The sequence below is a fragment of the Anolis carolinensis genome, chromosome 3 (genome assembly GCF_035594765.1).
Source record: "Anolis carolinensis isolate JA03-04 chromosome 3, rAnoCar3.1.pri, whole genome shotgun sequence".
Taxonomy (NCBI): Eukaryota; Metazoa; Chordata; class Lepidosauria; order Squamata; family Dactyloidae; genus Anolis; species Anolis carolinensis.
In genome coordinates, this window is record NC_085843.1 from 33,807,580 (window position 1) to 33,824,951 (window position 17,372).

Here is a 17,372-nt window from a genome sequence, read left to right on the forward strand (position 1 = left end):
CCAACCTCTACCCTCAGCTTCCAACCACAGGGCAGAAGGGATCTGGGGATGCCCAAGGGAATCTTCCCCCTGCCAATTCCCAAGGGGATCTAGAACCACCCTGAAACTTCTCAGCTCTGCTGACTTGCTTGGCATGGGCATTAACCCTACCCACTCCTCAACTTTTAACTGTGGTAGGGGACCCTGTCTTCCTCTCAGCTTCTAATGCCAGTAGCTGCCTTTTACAACTGAAATTCCATAGTGTTGGATGTAAAGCTAGCCCCGTTCCTTTCAAAAGACCTACTCCATGCTGGCTGACAGGGATGGGGAAAACTGGATAGAATGGGCAAGAAAGTTTACTCTTCTGCCTGCTCATTTGCCTGTTTTAAGGTCACATATCAATACTATTTGTGGAGCAAGGTTGTCCCAAATCTCGACCACCTCCCTTCTGATGAGCAGGGAATGGCAGGGCATTTGATCAGGAGGGGATTCTTTGGATTGCTTGACGTGCTATTTTGAAGCCTGGGGTCACATCACTTCTGACTCCTCGGTACTTGACATTGTAGGTGAGGTTACTCAATAGAATTTACTTCCTACCTTCCCACGTGCAGCATCAAGGTCACCTGTCCATCACCATGTCTGCATAACGATGGGTTATCTCCCAAATTCCTCAGAAACAGGGTATTGCTTCTTCTCCCATTATTCCTTAACCGCTACATCAGGCCTCAGAAATCTAGAATGGCCACTTTCACCACGATACTCCCTCTCTCTGAAAAGGGAGTGTGGTTTGCAATAACTGACTTGAAGGGTGCTAATTTCCACATTTCTGCTAGGAAATAGCAACGCTGATTCCTCTTTCTGCTATTGTTTTAATCCCTTTGAAAGGGCCACCACCCTTGAGTTCTTATCAATGTATGGCGGTGGTCGCAGCTTATTTGTGCTGATGATACACAGTAGTCTATCCCTATATAGATGTCTGGTCCCTTGTGGCTTACTCCAAGCATCAACTTCTCGCTCATGTTGCCTCAACTTTGTGTTCCCTCTAGAAACTGGGTCTCATAATGAACCACGAGAAATCCCATCTAAAGCCGAAGCAACGGCTCAAGTTTATTGAAGCTCTGGTAGACTCCACACTAGGAAGAGCCTACCATCTCCAAACTCGCAGATCCACCATAAACCACCTATGAGTTCAGGGCTGTACCTTGGCTGGACATTAATTGACCATAGATTCACTCTGAAGGAGAGATGTTTTTTCTAGTAATTTCTAGGTTCTCCAGTATGACTTTATGGTCAACTTCTGGTGGAAGTTGCCTCCAATGGAAAAAATACGCAAAATGGGGATTGCTGATACAATTCATACTTAAAAAAAAAAAGAAGCCTTGGCTGGAGATATCCACTCCATCCTGGGCTACAGGGAGTCCAAAACCACCGTGATCCCATGTGTGCACCTGTGTCTATGCCCTCTCTGGAGATGCCCTCCGTGCTCTCAATTGTTGGTCAAAGCTGGCCAGTGTTTACTTGGAGACCATGTATCCTCTCAATGCTCTTCCCCGTGGATCACAGCTACCAAACACCTCTTTTATCAGCTCTCTGGTCAGCAACCTCCACAGTAGCTGAAGGCCCATTCAGTCATAGCAATGGCAGTCTCTCAAGCCCGCCTGTGGGGGGCACATCTGCCGGGCAGTGACATGGTCCATTCCTCTCACAGCCACTGCAAGCTGGATGCCATTTCCAGAAAGGAGGCTGCCCTTGACAGAGCTGTACTCTTCTCCTCGATGGCATGATCCCGCCTTCCACGGTGGGTAGCTTGCTAGTCACCCATATGTGCGATTTCACAGACACCACAAAAAGAAGAACAAGTTGCTTACCTGTAACTGTGTTTCTTTGATTGGTGATCTGTGAAATTTGCAAATCCCCCCTATCCTCCCCGCTGTTACCATGCCTCTTCTCGTTAGCTGCCAGTCAGCGGCTGGGAGAACTGAGGCTGTAGCCCCGCCTTTGGGCATATATACTCTCTGGGAGAGTGGGTGGGGCTTCCATCAAAATGTTTCAATAGAAAAGGTCTAGAAGGTTCCGAACTGCAATGTGCAAATGCAAAGGGAAACCCATATGTGCGAATTTCACAAATCACCACTCAAAGAAACACAGTTACAGGTAAGCAACTTGTTCTCATACAGATATGAACAGGAAGGGTTAAACGAAGAACTGGTGGAGATTTTTTTGTTCAGAAGTAATGTATGAACATTCTATTGCTTGCACAAGATCTGATAGAAAGCACCCTAGCACCATTTTTCTTCCATTAATACCCTGTTTCCCTGAAAATAAGACATCCCCAAAAAAATAAGACCTAGTAGAAGTTTTGCTGAATTGCTAAATATAAGGCGTCCCCCGAAAGTAAGACCTAGCAAAATTTTTGTTTGGAAGCATGCCCAGTGCCTGCCAAACAGAACACCAGAGCATGCAGGATTGGTAAATGTACATACCAGTTGTACATGGAAATAATGGTAGTAACAAGAAATTCTTGATAGGATTCACAGTTTGTCTGGTTATGCTGGTTTGTGATGACAACTACTGTACACTATATAATAAATGTTCAGTTTTTTTGTTCAACAATAAATGTGAATTCTTCTTCAAGGAAAAATAAGACATCCCCCGAAAATAAGACCTAGCACATCTTTGGGAGCAAAAATTAATATAAGACACTGTCTTATTTTCGGGGAAACACGGTAGTAGTAGTAATAGTAGATTTAGTCCTAGACCTGTAACAGATATTACCCAAATAATTACTTTGGTGTAGTCAAGACATCAGAAGCTGCCGAAGGGAACATTTTATTAAAATGTATTTGAAAACTTATGGGTGTTTTTTAGTGGATGTAGAGAAAGCATTTACAGAGCTGTTGAAAAAGCTTTTGTCACAATACTCAATTCTTTTTTAGTTTATCTGCAGCCTTAAGGTGATAAATCGGACAATATATCTTTTTACCCATTTGATACCAGTATAAATATTTGTTATTCTAAAATTTTGATAGCCAGATATTTGATAATAACTATACGTTGAGACTTATGCTGTGTTATTATTTTAGTGGAGAGTGAGAAAAGAAGCTATGATGGGACTTGCACAAATATACAAGAAGTATTCCTTGCAGTCAGAAGCTGGAAAAGAAGCTTCAAAACAGATTGCTTGGATAAAGGACAAGCTGTTGCATATATATTATCAAAACAGTATTGATGATCGGTAAGTTAATATGACATTTTTAAGACTAGAAAGTATTTGTTTTACTTTGTGTTCCGTGTGAGTTTATCTAATAATTAATAGTAACAAAGAAGGAAAAGATTGGACTATGTTGAAAAAGTACATAATTCGCTAAATTGTCTAGGATGGCATTGGACTTATTTCTTTTAGTAACATGCAAAGATGTCATAGTTAATTCCTTGGAACGTAAGAAACAAGGCATGTTTGCTTTTTTGTCTCTAGACTACACCCTTCATAGGAATAGATGTAATACTCCTATTCTAAACATACACAGTCTGTGTCAATTTGCACCTGAGTTAGGATATAGTGTTCTTATGGTCTTTAGAAATATGCATGTCTGCCCTGTGCTTCCTTTCCCCCGATCACTAACATATCAGAAGAGGAAATAAAAATCTTTCACTTCTAAACTAATCACAGTCTTCATTAATTTTGCCTAAAGATGAGGGTCACCTATGTTTGAGTATAGAGATCTGTGGATTTTTATGGTAAGTGAGAGCAAACCAGAATCTGAAACCTCTTTCAGATTTTGGCTTTCTTAATAAATGGACTTTAAACAGATAGCAGTTCCCCAAGGTCAGATACCATGTGGAAATTGCAGTTACTAAAACCTGGGGAAATTATATCTAGTATACACATTTTTCTTATCTTTAAAAGTATGAATACCATGAATCTGCACGTCTGTAAGATTCCTTTGAGTATTGATTTTATTGATAATTTGCATTTATTTAAACATAAAATTTAATATCATTTATCTTTTTTTAGGTTGCTGGTGGAACGCATCTTTGCTCAGTACATGGTCCCTCACAATTTGGAAACAAATGAAAGAATGAAATGCTTGTATTACCTTTATGCAACCCTGGATTTAAATGCTGTAAAGTACGTTTCATATGCTAACTGAAACTGTTGCTTTCTTTTATGTTAAGCTAATGCAGTTTTTCATAACAGATAATATATGTTGGATTTTGATTGAAAGAACACTAGAATTCTTGTAAAACCATTGTAGTAACTGTTTCTGCCAGACCTGGTTTAACTTTTTAAATTACCTTAAGTGAAATCCAGTCTTGTTCTACTGGTGGAATTGCTGGTGCCAGTAACACCCTGAAAGGTATATCCTTCCCCCTCACTGTACATCCTAAAAGCTCTTTCCTGAAGAGCTGTGGCATGGAAATCCAGAGCATATTTTTGGGAACAGCAAAGAGAAGAGTAGTGGAATTCCGTTAGTGTCATTTTAGATTCCATTTATTTCAAATTTTCCTCTTATAAAGTAAAATAAGAAAAGTGAGTGTTTTGTAGCATAGCCTGGTTATAAATCAGACATAATAGTATTGACATTGTTTTTGTAAACAATGACTCAGTTGCATGTAATGTTAAGTGAAAATGTAGTGCTGCATTCAAAAAATGGAATGATCCTAAGTGAAATTTGTGGCTTCCCCTTTCTTTCTCTCCATAGCTATGAGAATGAGTTTGCTAGCATTTAATTTATCCTTCCACTCATCCCATTTTATTGTAACATATAAATCTGAGGTAAAATAAAACAAATTCTTCTTGTTTAACCAACTTGAGTTGATTTTTTGGGAGCACAATATATACAAACAAATATTTTCATTTTTATGTACAGGTACATGAAATAGCCAAATGTTGATATCACCCTTGTAATCCAGTAAATCACATCTGATACATATTATATAAGGTTCAGTATCCCTGGAATAAAATGCTCAGGGCCAAAAATGTCTTGGATTTTGGATTTCTTTTAGATTTCAGAAAATCTGTATTTGCATATACATAATGAGAAAACATGGAAATATCTAAACATGAAATGAAATTTATTAATATTTCATATAGACCTTATACACATAGTCGGTATATAATGATAATTTGTGTGAATCCATATCTCCTGCCTTTTCTTGGATTCTCACAGCTCTCTTTAGTCTTGCATCTCATTTGTTTGCTACTTCTGTGTTACATGAAATCTGAGGCTAGGAAGAGACTGAGGTTCTGAAAATGATATTCGAAAATATAGTTTGAGCAGTGGGAAAATTGATTTTGGAGCATTTTGGATTTTCTTATTAGTGATACTCTGATGGGCATTACCAATTATTGTGTAGTTGCTCTGTTTAGCACACAGTAAAGGTTTGAATCTCTATCAAGTAGTCTAGGAAATGTGTAGGTGTGGTAAAGCCCATTCACCAGTAGCTTTGGGTAGGAATAGGCAGACTTTCTATTGTAAGATGTGCTTTTTATTTTAACTCAAATCCCAAGGATCACCAACTGGTTCCAGGTACAAAACAATGGCTCAAGAAGGCAGTCATGTAATTGCAAAACAAGATGCTTCTGCATTGGTACCAGAATTGCAGCTTCACAAAAATATTTTCTTACCCAGAAATCTGCTCATATTCTCTTCTGTCACATACTTACCTGCATATACAGACAGTTTAATATAAGGGAGTGAGATAACTTTTATCATTGCCATTTTAACAACTGGAAACATTTCCTAATCTATATCAAATCACATGGGGATCTGCTGGTAGACCCCTGGCTACCTTCATAGCCTTGTCTTAATTTTATCAGCATTGTGTGTAAACCCTTCATCTGATTCTCATCAAATTTTCCTGCAGGTGCAACAAGATAAAACCAAGAATATTCTGTACATCTAACAAGATTTGTGATAACATCACCATAGGGGATTTTCTCGCTTTATTAGTAGGAAAAGAAAATAATGGGGGGTTATTAGATTTGTACTTTGTGTTTCAAAAAGTCAAATCTGATAGATATTTTTCTTTCTACAAAATTGTTTTGCATACCTGAAGGCATGCTTAATGTTCATTCCTTCTTCCTCTTGCCAAAGTAAACCCCGTCCTTTGGCATTTATTATGTTGTATATGTACCAATGTTATCCCAATACTGTACAGATTTTCTTGTACCCACTTCAAAAATGCTTTCAGTTCTGAATTATTAAGGAACTATGTTTCTAATTAACCATGATTTTGTCTGTAAGGCTAACTGATGATTTTTGAATGATGGTTTGCAGGCATTATTACATTGGTACTAGTTTGCTTAGTCTTAATTAAAAATGACTCATTTGAAATATTCAGTTGGAGAAAAATTTTTAGGCTTTCTGGACCTAGCTCTTCTGTTGTTCAGTTCAGATATTCTAGAGCAGGGCCTTCTAAACTTTTTCATTCATGACACCTTTCAGTCCAATAAATGTTCATGTAAACCCAGGTATAAAAATCAAACATGTACTGATAATACATCAGTATTTGCAAGGCTTGCTAGACTGATTTTCCTTTTTATGAATCACAACTGAAGCATCTTCTGCAGAGTCCATTGCACAACAGATTTGAGAAAATGTCTAAAACAGCTACTAAGTGATGCTCAGAAAAACTTTGCTGTTGCCAATTTTTGTGACCCCAGCATTGAGCTAAGGGGACCCCATTTGGGGTCAGGACCCATAGTTTTAGGAAGCAGTGTTCTAGAAGTACAGGGCAAATTGTTCTCTGCATGAAGAACTTGTACTGTTAAGAAGTTAATTTTTAACCCTTTTCTTGCATAAGCATCAGATTAGGCACAAAGAGAACATGGGGTATTCATATGTTAATGTTACTTTCAATGAATGCAGTATGTGTAGAGGTATACACATGTTCACCTGACTATTAACCTATAATAGTCAACATCTGCACAAATTGCTATATGCTGATACAAAGTGAAGTCCAATAAACTGGATATAATTTAGGGCCTCAGGCTTGTCTATTACTATGTATCCTCAGGCTGATACACAGCTCTCTTTTTAATCATACTACACTTTAGCCCTGTGGTTCCCAACCTTTGGGCCTCCAGGTGTTTTGGACTTCAGCTCCCACAGTTCCTAACACCTATTAAGATGGCTGGGATTTCTGGGAGTTGAAGTCCAAAACACCTGGAGGCCCAAAGATTGGGAACCAATGCTTTATCCTCAAAGCTCTTGATGGGTAACTGCTGTATTTCAAGTCATACATACAGTTTTTTCCTCAATATCTCATCTATGTGGTGAATTTTATTCCTAATCTCAATTTTTAGTTTCTTTCTTATCTCAGATCTTCAATTCTTCCTCCAGATTTCCTGTGGCATCTTTTTTTTTTTTAAAGGCGTGTGCTCCATGAAAGATGTAGGGGATTCAACTTTTTATCTTACATAAAGGAAACATGTCGATTAGTTCACACAAATATGTATGTGTTCATTCTACCCAGATAAAGCTATACACTTGATCTGTACTCTGGATTAAGTAGAATGTTTGCACATAGGTACAAATTAGAAATAAACACAGGTACAGGGATTCAAGCAAGTATTTGAGCAAATGTACAGACAGTATAACTGCAACCCAGTTTTACTCGACAGCTCTTTAAGTCTTCTAAAGGCTGAATACTCAATTTATAGAATCAGAGTTGCAAGAGAACCCAGGTACCATTTAGTCTAACTTTGTGCCATGCACAAATACATAGCTAAAACTAAAAGTTCCTTCAGGTGACTCTTGCCACACCCCAAATATATTCTGAAGCCATCAAAGTATTTCTAAAATGTAGTGAGATGAGTTGGCACTGCTACAAAAAAGAATTGAAACTATTAGTGTATTTCACTGATTATAAGGCATGCTTTTTGTTTTTTAAAGGCTCTGAAAATGAGGTTAGCCTTACAATTGATGTCAGGTTTGACGGTTTTTTATTGTCTTACCTCTTTAGCCCTTGTTGAACTAGTTTGCTGCCCAAAATATGTGAAGATTTACCACATGCTCTGCAGGACTCAGGATAAATTGGTTCATATGGAGATGAATTCATAATATTTTCAATATATCATTTGTAGTTAGTTGATTTTGAAGGTTCATATCTGACTGAATTGTTTCTTGGCACTTTTTCACAATGTATACCATGATACTGTGACCATTAGTATTATGTTACTTATTTGTTAACTTATTTTTAACTATCAGGGCACTGAACGAAATGTGGAAGTGTCAAAACCTTCTGCGGCACCAAGTCAAGGATTTGGTTGATTTAATAAAGCAACCCAAAGTAAGTATTTTCTTTTTACATTTTGTGCATAGAGTCAAATAATTAGTTTAAGACTTCGTTTTAAGATTTTTATTTTGTTTTTAATTTCAGGATGACAGTGGTGATATTTTTTCATTAAAAATGAAAAACAGTAGTTACTGCTTTTTTTTTTATATGCACAGTTCATATAAATTTACTGCTGGTTTCTTTTCAAAATTGTAAATTTGACTCCATGGAAATCCCAATATTCCATGTTTATCTAAAGTTGAAAAGCAATAAAGCAATAAATAAAAGCAATAAATAAAATAAAGAGGTAAAATTAAAGTTCCATTTTAGATAATTTAGAAACATGTTTAAAATATTCCATTAGGTTAATAAAAGATGAGAACTTTTTAACTAAACAGTTTTAATTGATACTGGTTTAATATATTTAGGAATGCTGTAACTGAAGTCAGAAAATAAATTTAGCATTATTTTTGGTTTATTTTATAATGTGAACAGAAATTGGCTTACAAGGTAGCTGGCTATTGAGATGTATGTGTTACATTCCAAATCAATATTATATTTTAAATAAGTATACATCCACTTGAAAGTACCTCACAGATGTTCAGATCCTTTTTATTAGAAAAGCTCCCTCTTGTGGTTTTGAAGCTCTTTGGTTTTTCTATTTACTATGAGAAATACATTTGTAAAAAGACAAGATCCTGAAGCATAAAGCTACATATTTGAATACTAAATATGGGATTGTCAATGCCATCACATTTCAAATTTTGATATATGGTTGTGAAAGCTGAACAGTGATGAAAACTGATAAAAAGAAAATCAGCTTAGCTGGAATGTGGTGCTAGAGAAGAGTTCTAATGATACCGTGCACAGCCAAAAAGACAAATTAATGGGCACTAGATGGGCAAATTAGGCTGAACACTTCCTAGAAATTAAGATGATTGAACTGAGACTGTTGTATTTTGACCATATTATGAGAAAACATGACTCATTAGAAAAGACAATGATGATAAGGTAGTAGGCAGTAGAGAAAGAGGAAAACCATATCACAGATGGACAGACTCAATGAAGAAAGCCATGCTAGACCTGAGTAGCGTAGTTGATGATATGATGACTTGGAGATTTTTAATTTATAAGACCACCATGAGTTGAGGTTGACTTGACAACAACAACAGTGATGGAGGCTGTCAGTTCTATTTCAGATCTTTTCAGACTCTTTTATAATGCAAACATTAAGCTGAATTTGTGATTTTTACTCATTTCTTCATAAGGAATGCTATTTAAAAATAAAATAAAATTGGTTTAAAGAAATAATGCCTCCAATAATCATCTGGTTGTAAAGTTATATTTTATCATTATGCTGCAAACATATAAGTTTCCTAATACTTTATCGTAATTTTATTGTTGTATTGTTCAGACATGTGAATTAGCTGCTATGGTGGTTCTTTTCATTCGTGAACTTTGTTTCTGAAAATTGTGTCCAGATCTTTAGATAAATACTTCACAATGATTATTATTTACCAAAGGCACTAGATTCTGTTTGATTTTAGAAGCTAAGTAGGGTGAATTCTGATTAGTACTTGGATGGGAGACCAATGAATGCCAGGTGCTGTAGGTTAAATTTCAAAATAAGGAACTTCAAAACCATCTCTCAATTGCCTAGGAAAACCCTATGGAATCTATGTGATCACTATAAGTCTATCACTATAAGTTGGAGGTACATACACGCCCCTCCCCCTCCAAAAAATGGAATTATGCATTTCCAAGCAATTTTTGGAAATAACTGCACCCACTCTCGGTGCATCATCTTTTGAAAAAAAAAAAGGCAATCATAACCTTACTGAAAAGGAAAAATGATGTATCCGTTTGGCAAATATGAATCTCCATGAACATCTAGACCTTTTTGAAAACCACTAGTCAAGAAAAGGATAACCTTGTTAGAAATCAACCTCTTGAACAAGTGATATTCACAAACATTCATGTAATGGCACACAGGTAACTTAGCTGTTAAACTGAGGAACCATGTCTTTGAACAGCCAGGAAACAAAGACATGTCACTACAAAATGTATTTGGTTAGCAGAATTTTAAAGTTGTTTCTTTTAAGTATTTCAGTTGCAGTTGCCCAAAAGACATACACTCCCTTGAAACCTCTTAGTTTAAAATATGCACCCAGAGACCAAAAACAATGTCTTCTTTGGAAACTAACATATCTTGTTTACTCACAAACATATTGTATTAATTCACCATGCAGGCACATAACAAGTTTATTTATAGATAGAATGTGGTTTCTCTGTTTTGTGAATACAGAGTATCATTCTTAATAAAGAGTCCATAATCCAAAGTATAATTGTACTCACTGAAGTCCATAAGCATACATGCATTCATCTCCACTGAGGTCTAATGCCGACTGCTGCCATAATCACACATGTATCCTCCTCCACTAAGGTCTAAAAGCAAACTGATTCCATTGAAGTCCAAGAACACACTTGCATCCACCTCCACTGAGGTCTATTGCATACCGAAAAACAAAATGGAGTCTTGAGTCTGAACATGCTCAGTACAGTCACATGTCTGTAGCCTCTCCCACACCAAAGAGGTACAGTCAAACCCGCAAATCAACATATACATACAATACAGGTTAGCAAATATATAATTAACAAACAAATAGTGGAAGGCTACTATTTCCAACATACATTTCAGAAATCCTTCCTCCTACGTTATGGAAACATTGACTACAGTAATTATTTCCTCTTTATGAACACTAAAAGTTGGAAACATCCAATGTAATTGATTGATCATGAATTCAGGATAATAAAATTTTATACTCTATAAATAATGGGGACCACAGCATATGGTGGTGGCTATTTTTGATTATTCAATGTTATTAAGTAGCCACTCAGTTATATAGTTCTCTGTTGGCTTATAAAATAAAGTAGGGAAATAAAATTAGAAGCAAAACAAAATAATAGTTTGCAGGATACAAATTTCCATAATAACAAAAAATTCATGTGAGAATAAATGCATATAACTCAAAAATACACATTACATAAAGACAAAATAAAAATGTTGAAATTACAGAGTACATTTGTCCCTCAGTTTTTGTGGTTTTGATTTTTGAAGATTTTATTATTCATGGATTTTATTTAAAAGTTGTCCCGATGAATCTATGTCCTCTAGTGTGTTTCATTGATCAGCTTTCTTCAGAGTGTTTCAGATACGCTGGTTTCAAGTAATTAAGAGCTTTAAAAGCTATGACCAGCACAATTTAACTAGAAGTGTTTGAATAGACTCCTCCTCACAGGGGTAATATTAAATCACCCAGGCCTACCTAGCTGTTAAGTCTTATTTTGAAATACCTAAACTTTATAGGACATTCTCAAAATCATTCCTGTGCATCAGAGCAAGATAAATGCTGCTGCATCAAATTTATGCAAATACTGTAAATAGCATATTGCTCAAAAACTGCAAATCTTGTTGTTCAGATTGAATTCTTCTCAAACCAACTGAACATAATTCACCTGGGTAAATGCCCAAAGAATCATGGCATTAGAAGGATCCAATCTAGTCAAGTCTACTGACCATGCAGAATTTTATCACTAAGACAGCTCTGAGTGGTGGCCCCTGTTTAAAAATCACCAGCAAAGGTTTCTGAGATAGTTTGTCCAATGCCAAAGAGCTTTTAACATCAGGAAATGTTTTTTTAAAAAATGTTTAGGAGGAAGTTCCTTTCTGTTAACAAGTACTGTATTTATGCTGATTGGTTACAATAGTTACAGTTGTATCTCTTTCCTGGAAGCCCACCACAGACTAGGCATTGGCTTATGTGATGACAGTAGTCTATGAAGCCGCACTCTGAGTAGCAATGTTATACATGACAACGTTACTAAAATATTTAAAGATGGTTATCATGTCAACTCTTGATCTTCTATAGTCTAAACATAGTTTAGTCTTCTGTGGCTTTCTTCAGTCCTGATAGAGCTTGATTTCTTGACTTGTTGTCAATTTGATTTCTCTCCTCTTGACTCACAGAATTATAGAGGGCCCCCTGTGATGTCATGGATTGGTATTTGAAAATGCTGTTTGATTTATTGGTTGTATAGGAGAGTATAATGTAAGGAGCTGCTGGGATTGGAGAAAGAATGGAATGATTGGTGGAATGTTTGAGGAGATTTGCATAGGCTGGTGAGTGATAGTTAGTGAATGACAATGTTTTTTGTTAGACCGAGTTTTAGTTAGACTGGGGCTGGAGAATGAGAGAAGAGAGTTTTGGTTGTGGGTTTGGTATCATGCGTCTAAGTTAAGTTGAGAACAGTGTAAAAGAATGTGTGGTGTATTAAATATAATATTTAGTCTATTTTGATGCATTTAGCCTCTGTAAATAAACACTGGTTGTTTTTATACACTTTTAGCATCCTGAAATACTCTGTCTGAGAGCTTGGATTCAGACAAGGTGTCTGTGACAGTGCCATTGAATATGGATAGGTAGTGTCCATGGGGGACAGAGTTGCATAAATCCTCATAGATACTGTACCTTCAGAGTATTTAGATTCTTCCCACAATTGGGGTCATACAGCATAGGCAGGAGGAAGAACTTTCTCTTTTCATTGTGATAGGGATGAGGATCAGGGAAAGCTCTAACTTTTGATAATTGAAAGTCTATGAAAGCACTATGAAAGTCTTTATATTTATAGGTTGAAACATAGAAGTCCCACAGTTGTGAATTTATCTTTAGAAGTACCCTCATGATTGATTGCACTGGTGGGATTACCCGAGTGAAAGACGTGGTTTCTGGAATAAGAGTTGGAGAACTGCTCCAGTTACCTCACAGGCCATTGAGTGCACACACATACACTCCTCCCACATGCAGGAAATCCAGCTAGAGCATCTCCGGCAGGTAGCTGTCAAGTCTTTTTTGTTGTTGAAAGGATCCAAAGAAAGAGATTAATTCTAGTTTATCATTATCCTTTTTAAATTCAGGATTCTAGAATTAGACACGATATTCTAGGTGAGCTCTCAGTAAAACAGAATGGAATGGAATGGTGCAATGGAATGATGTATATACAGTAGAGTCTCACTTATCCAACATAAACGGGCCGGCAGAATGTTGGATAAGCGAATATGTTGGATAATAAGGAGGCATTAAGGAAAAGCCTATTAAACATCAAATTAGGTTATGATTTTACAAATGAAGCACCAAAACATCATGTTAGACAACAAATTTGGCAGAAAAAGTAGTTCAATACGCAGAAATGCTATGTAGTAATTACTGTATTTATGAATTTAGCACCAAAATATCACGATATATTGAAAACATTGACTACAAAAATGCGTTGGATAATCCAGAACGTTGGATAAACGAGTGTTGGATAAGTGAGACTCTACTGTACTTGAGAATAAACCAACCCGAATATGAGCTGAGGCACCTAATTTTATCCCAAAAAACTGGGAAAATGTATTGACTCGAGTATAAGCCGAGGTTGGGAAATGCAGCAGCTATTGATAAATTTCAAAATTAAAATAGATACCAATAAAATTACATTAATTGAGGCATCAGTAGGTTAAATGTCTTTGAATATTTGCTGTATTTCAAATAAAAACAGTAAACTAGCTCTGTAAGTGGAAAAGCAGGGTCAACAAAAACAGTATGGTATCAACAATAACATAATGATAATGGTAATAGTAATAGTAATAATAATAATAATAATAATAATAATAATAATAATAATAATACTTCATTTGTATCCTACCCTATCTCTTCATGGGGACTCAGACTGGCTTCCTACATAGTAACAGGCAAACATTCAGTGCCTATAAACAATGCAGAGCTAGATATAGATCTATAATGATATATACTAATTTCACATATGCATTTTCCCCTGAAACGTTTGCAAATCCTTTCTCTATATGTGCATTTCCCTCGTGCAATATTTGCAAGCCTTATATATCTATAGACATCTCTCTCTCTATATATGTGTGTGTGTGTGTGTGTGTGTGTGTGCATTTCCCCTGCAATATTTGCAAGCCCTATATATAAAAATGTATACATATAGATACAGATACACATGGAAATCTCTAGATATCTATATGTATATAGGATTTGCAAAGACCTGCAAACATATGAGGGGAAAATTCATATATACTATTAATGTATATAAATAGATAGCTATAGATATATAGGTACATAGGGGTTGCAAAGGCTTGAGGGAAAATGCTCATATATTTGTAGGAGAGATAAACAAATATTTCAGGAGAAAGGCTTTTATAAGATTAATGGATATATATGGTTTGCAAAGACTCCAGGAGAAACATGCATATATAAAAACATCGTTTTAGGTCTATAGCAGTGGTTCCCAAACTATTTGGCCTACGTCCCCTTTCCAGAAAAAATATTAGTCAGCACCCCCTGGAAAGGGGGGCGTGGCTTAGAGGGGTGGGCGTGTTTCCTGTTCAAGAGGCTGAGCCTCTCCCCAGTCCAAGATTCAGGGCTGGGAGGAGGAGGTAGGCGAGGCCATAAATGGGCGGCCAGGACTGGGATGGGCAGAGTTATGAGCTCTGAGGCAGGGCTGAGCTTCTATCCCTGTCCTGTGGCGCCTGCCAGGACACAGGGGGTGGGGCTAGAGGGGGGGCAGGGCCTCTTCCCAAGTGCCTGATGGGGCTGGACCTCTATACTCCGCCCCTGTGTTCTAACATGCACCTCAGGGGAGGTATACAGAGGCTCTTGGGAAGAGGCCCCACCCCCACCCCTAGCCCTGCTCTTTAATCTTAAAAGGCCTCTCAAGAGAGGTACAGAGGCTCAGCTCTGTCTCGGGTTCTTGGAAGGCGGCCCTGCTCCATTCCCTAGCTCTGCCCTCTGTGTCCCAACAAGCGCCTCAGAAGAGGTATAGATTCTCAGCCCTGTCTCAAGCTCTTGGGAAGAAGCCACACCCACTCCTCTAGCTCCGCCCCCTGTGTGTCCTAACAGGCGCCTCAGGTGCTCAGCCCTGTCTCCAGCATTTGGGAAGAGGCCTCGCCCCTCCTCTGGCCCTGCCTCTGTGTCCTAATAGGTGCCATCACTGCCCCCCTGAATTGCTCCAGCGCCCACCGGGGGTGGTAGCACCCACTTGGGAATCACTGGTCTATAGGCTTGCAAAGGTCAGTGAACATTTCCAAGGGAACAAAAACATTAGCTTGGGAAAGCTAATACATTTAGATACACACACAAAAAGCCAGTAAATTGGGTGGATTTGAAAGAGAGCCATACAAACAAGGAGGACATAAAATGTATCTCTTTTCCCTCCTCCCCTCCCTTTTGACTGAAAAACACTGTTAAGGAAGGGGAAGAGGAGACAGAAATATATCATATATTACAAGCAATGGCCTCCAGGCTCCCTATGTCCTGCCTTGACTCTATTATAAGCCGAGGGAGGCTTTTTCAGCTCAAAAAAAAAAAAGGGCTGAAAAACTTGGCTTATCTTTGAACATCCCACTTCGTCTTCCACAAAAGGGGTGTGTGATTGTTATGTGGTGAGAACTGCTATGTAATGAAATATGGTATACTTGTAGGGGAGAGATGGGCTGGAGGAGAGCAAGGGGCTATGTTGTCTGCCTGGTATGTGTCTGTTACGTTGCTTGATTGATTTGATGTATGTGACTGAAGGGTAGAAGTATGGCCTAAGATTGCGTTTGCTATCTGTAAAACAAGTGATTTGTTATAATGAAATAAGTGAATTGTTTGGTCAGACACAGCTATTTAGAAAACCCAAAGGTCAGAAACCCCATCACAGTCTATTGCTTACGGTCTTGACCGAGTAAAATTCTCCTCAATTTGCCTTCTAAAAAAAGTGTTTGATTGCCCATATAGCAGCTGTTTTGTAAATATGCTCACAGCAAATTGAAGAGTGTTATAGGAATCAGTGATAAACAGCATAAAGTAAAAAAACAGACTTTAGAGCAAAGTTTTGGAGTTGAGTAATGCTTATTTGGAGCCACACATTCAAATAAGAGGTAGAAGAATTGCTTTGAAATCTTGGACAGCCTGTCCAGAATGCCATTTGCCACCTGTTGAATTACATTGATCCCATGAGTTTAATAGTTTTCTTAGGTAAGGAATATTCAGAGATGGTTTTTCCACTTCCTTCCTCTTAAATATATGCTACAGCAACTAGTATTCATTGATAGCCTCCCATCCAGAATGATACAGTGGTTAAGACTAGTGAAAAATCACTGAGAAATCCAAAATAATCAACAGACTCTCCCCCCCCCCCCCCCCCCACAGCTACCTCAGCAAGGGTGATCTGACATACGTATCAACCAAGTAATATTCTCTTCTAAAATCATGTGTAACTCATAACTAAAATAGGTCAAGAAGACGAGTTTCATCACAGTTTGGCTGGAGCTGACCATGAATAGATGTTAGACACTGACCTATAACTGCTAAGATTTGTCATGTCCAAATTTGTTTAGTCAGATAGGATCACATTCTAATTATTTTAAGCATTAGGGGGTCAGTCCTTCTATCAAACAAGATGTTTTCAATATCCGAATCCCAGATGTTATTTCCTTCCCTTCTAGATATGATGAGCTGGGGAACTGTATCCAAGTCATCCACTCCAGCAAATAAAAAACATCCAGCAAAACTGATCCAGAAGTCACTATAGAGAACTCTGGGGGGGGGGGGGGGGTTAATCATGTAGTCCAATTCTATTTAGGAAACTTCCAAGTTACCTTCATAGTACAAGTAATTTTCCAAAGATTCCATAGAAAATTAATAGTAAACATATTAAAACAGCCACCAACATACAGATTTAAATTAACAATAGAGAAAGTATAGCAAAACCATTTACTGGTAACTTTAAAATAACCTGTGATCCACACATTGTTTTATCTAAATAAGTTATCTATCTGAGAACCTTTAAAAACAGATTATGCAAAATTCTGACAGGTAATCAGTGCCTTATGCTGCCTGCTTTTTCTGATAAGGAGAAGAGCTTAATTCCAAGAAATTGTCTCGTTTGTGTTTAATCCCCTGGAAGACTTTACAGAAGGGAACTTGACAGACTCCCAAGAGCAGTATTGGATTTTATTTCCACTTAATTATAGGTCTGAATTGTTCAAGCTTTTCTGCAGGTTGAACTGT

General features: G+C 37.4%; 1 protein-coding gene across 2 annotated transcripts in view; it reads left to right on the forward strand.

Moving 5' to 3' along the window:
- The window catches only part of pds5b (PDS5 cohesin associated factor B), a 100,468-nt gene that overhangs the window by 50,615 nt on the left and 32,481 nt on the right, over positions 1-17,372 (forward strand). For both annotated transcript variants that reach the window (XM_003219158.4, XM_016992609.2), the window contains exons 12-14: positions 3,063-3,214; positions 3,995-4,108; positions 8,193-8,274. In XM_003219158.4, the coding sequence (XP_003219206.1) occupies positions 3,063-3,214; positions 3,995-4,108; positions 8,193-8,274 (348 nt within the window). The remainder of the gene's footprint in view (positions 1-3,062; positions 3,215-3,994; positions 4,109-8,192; positions 8,275-17,372) is intronic.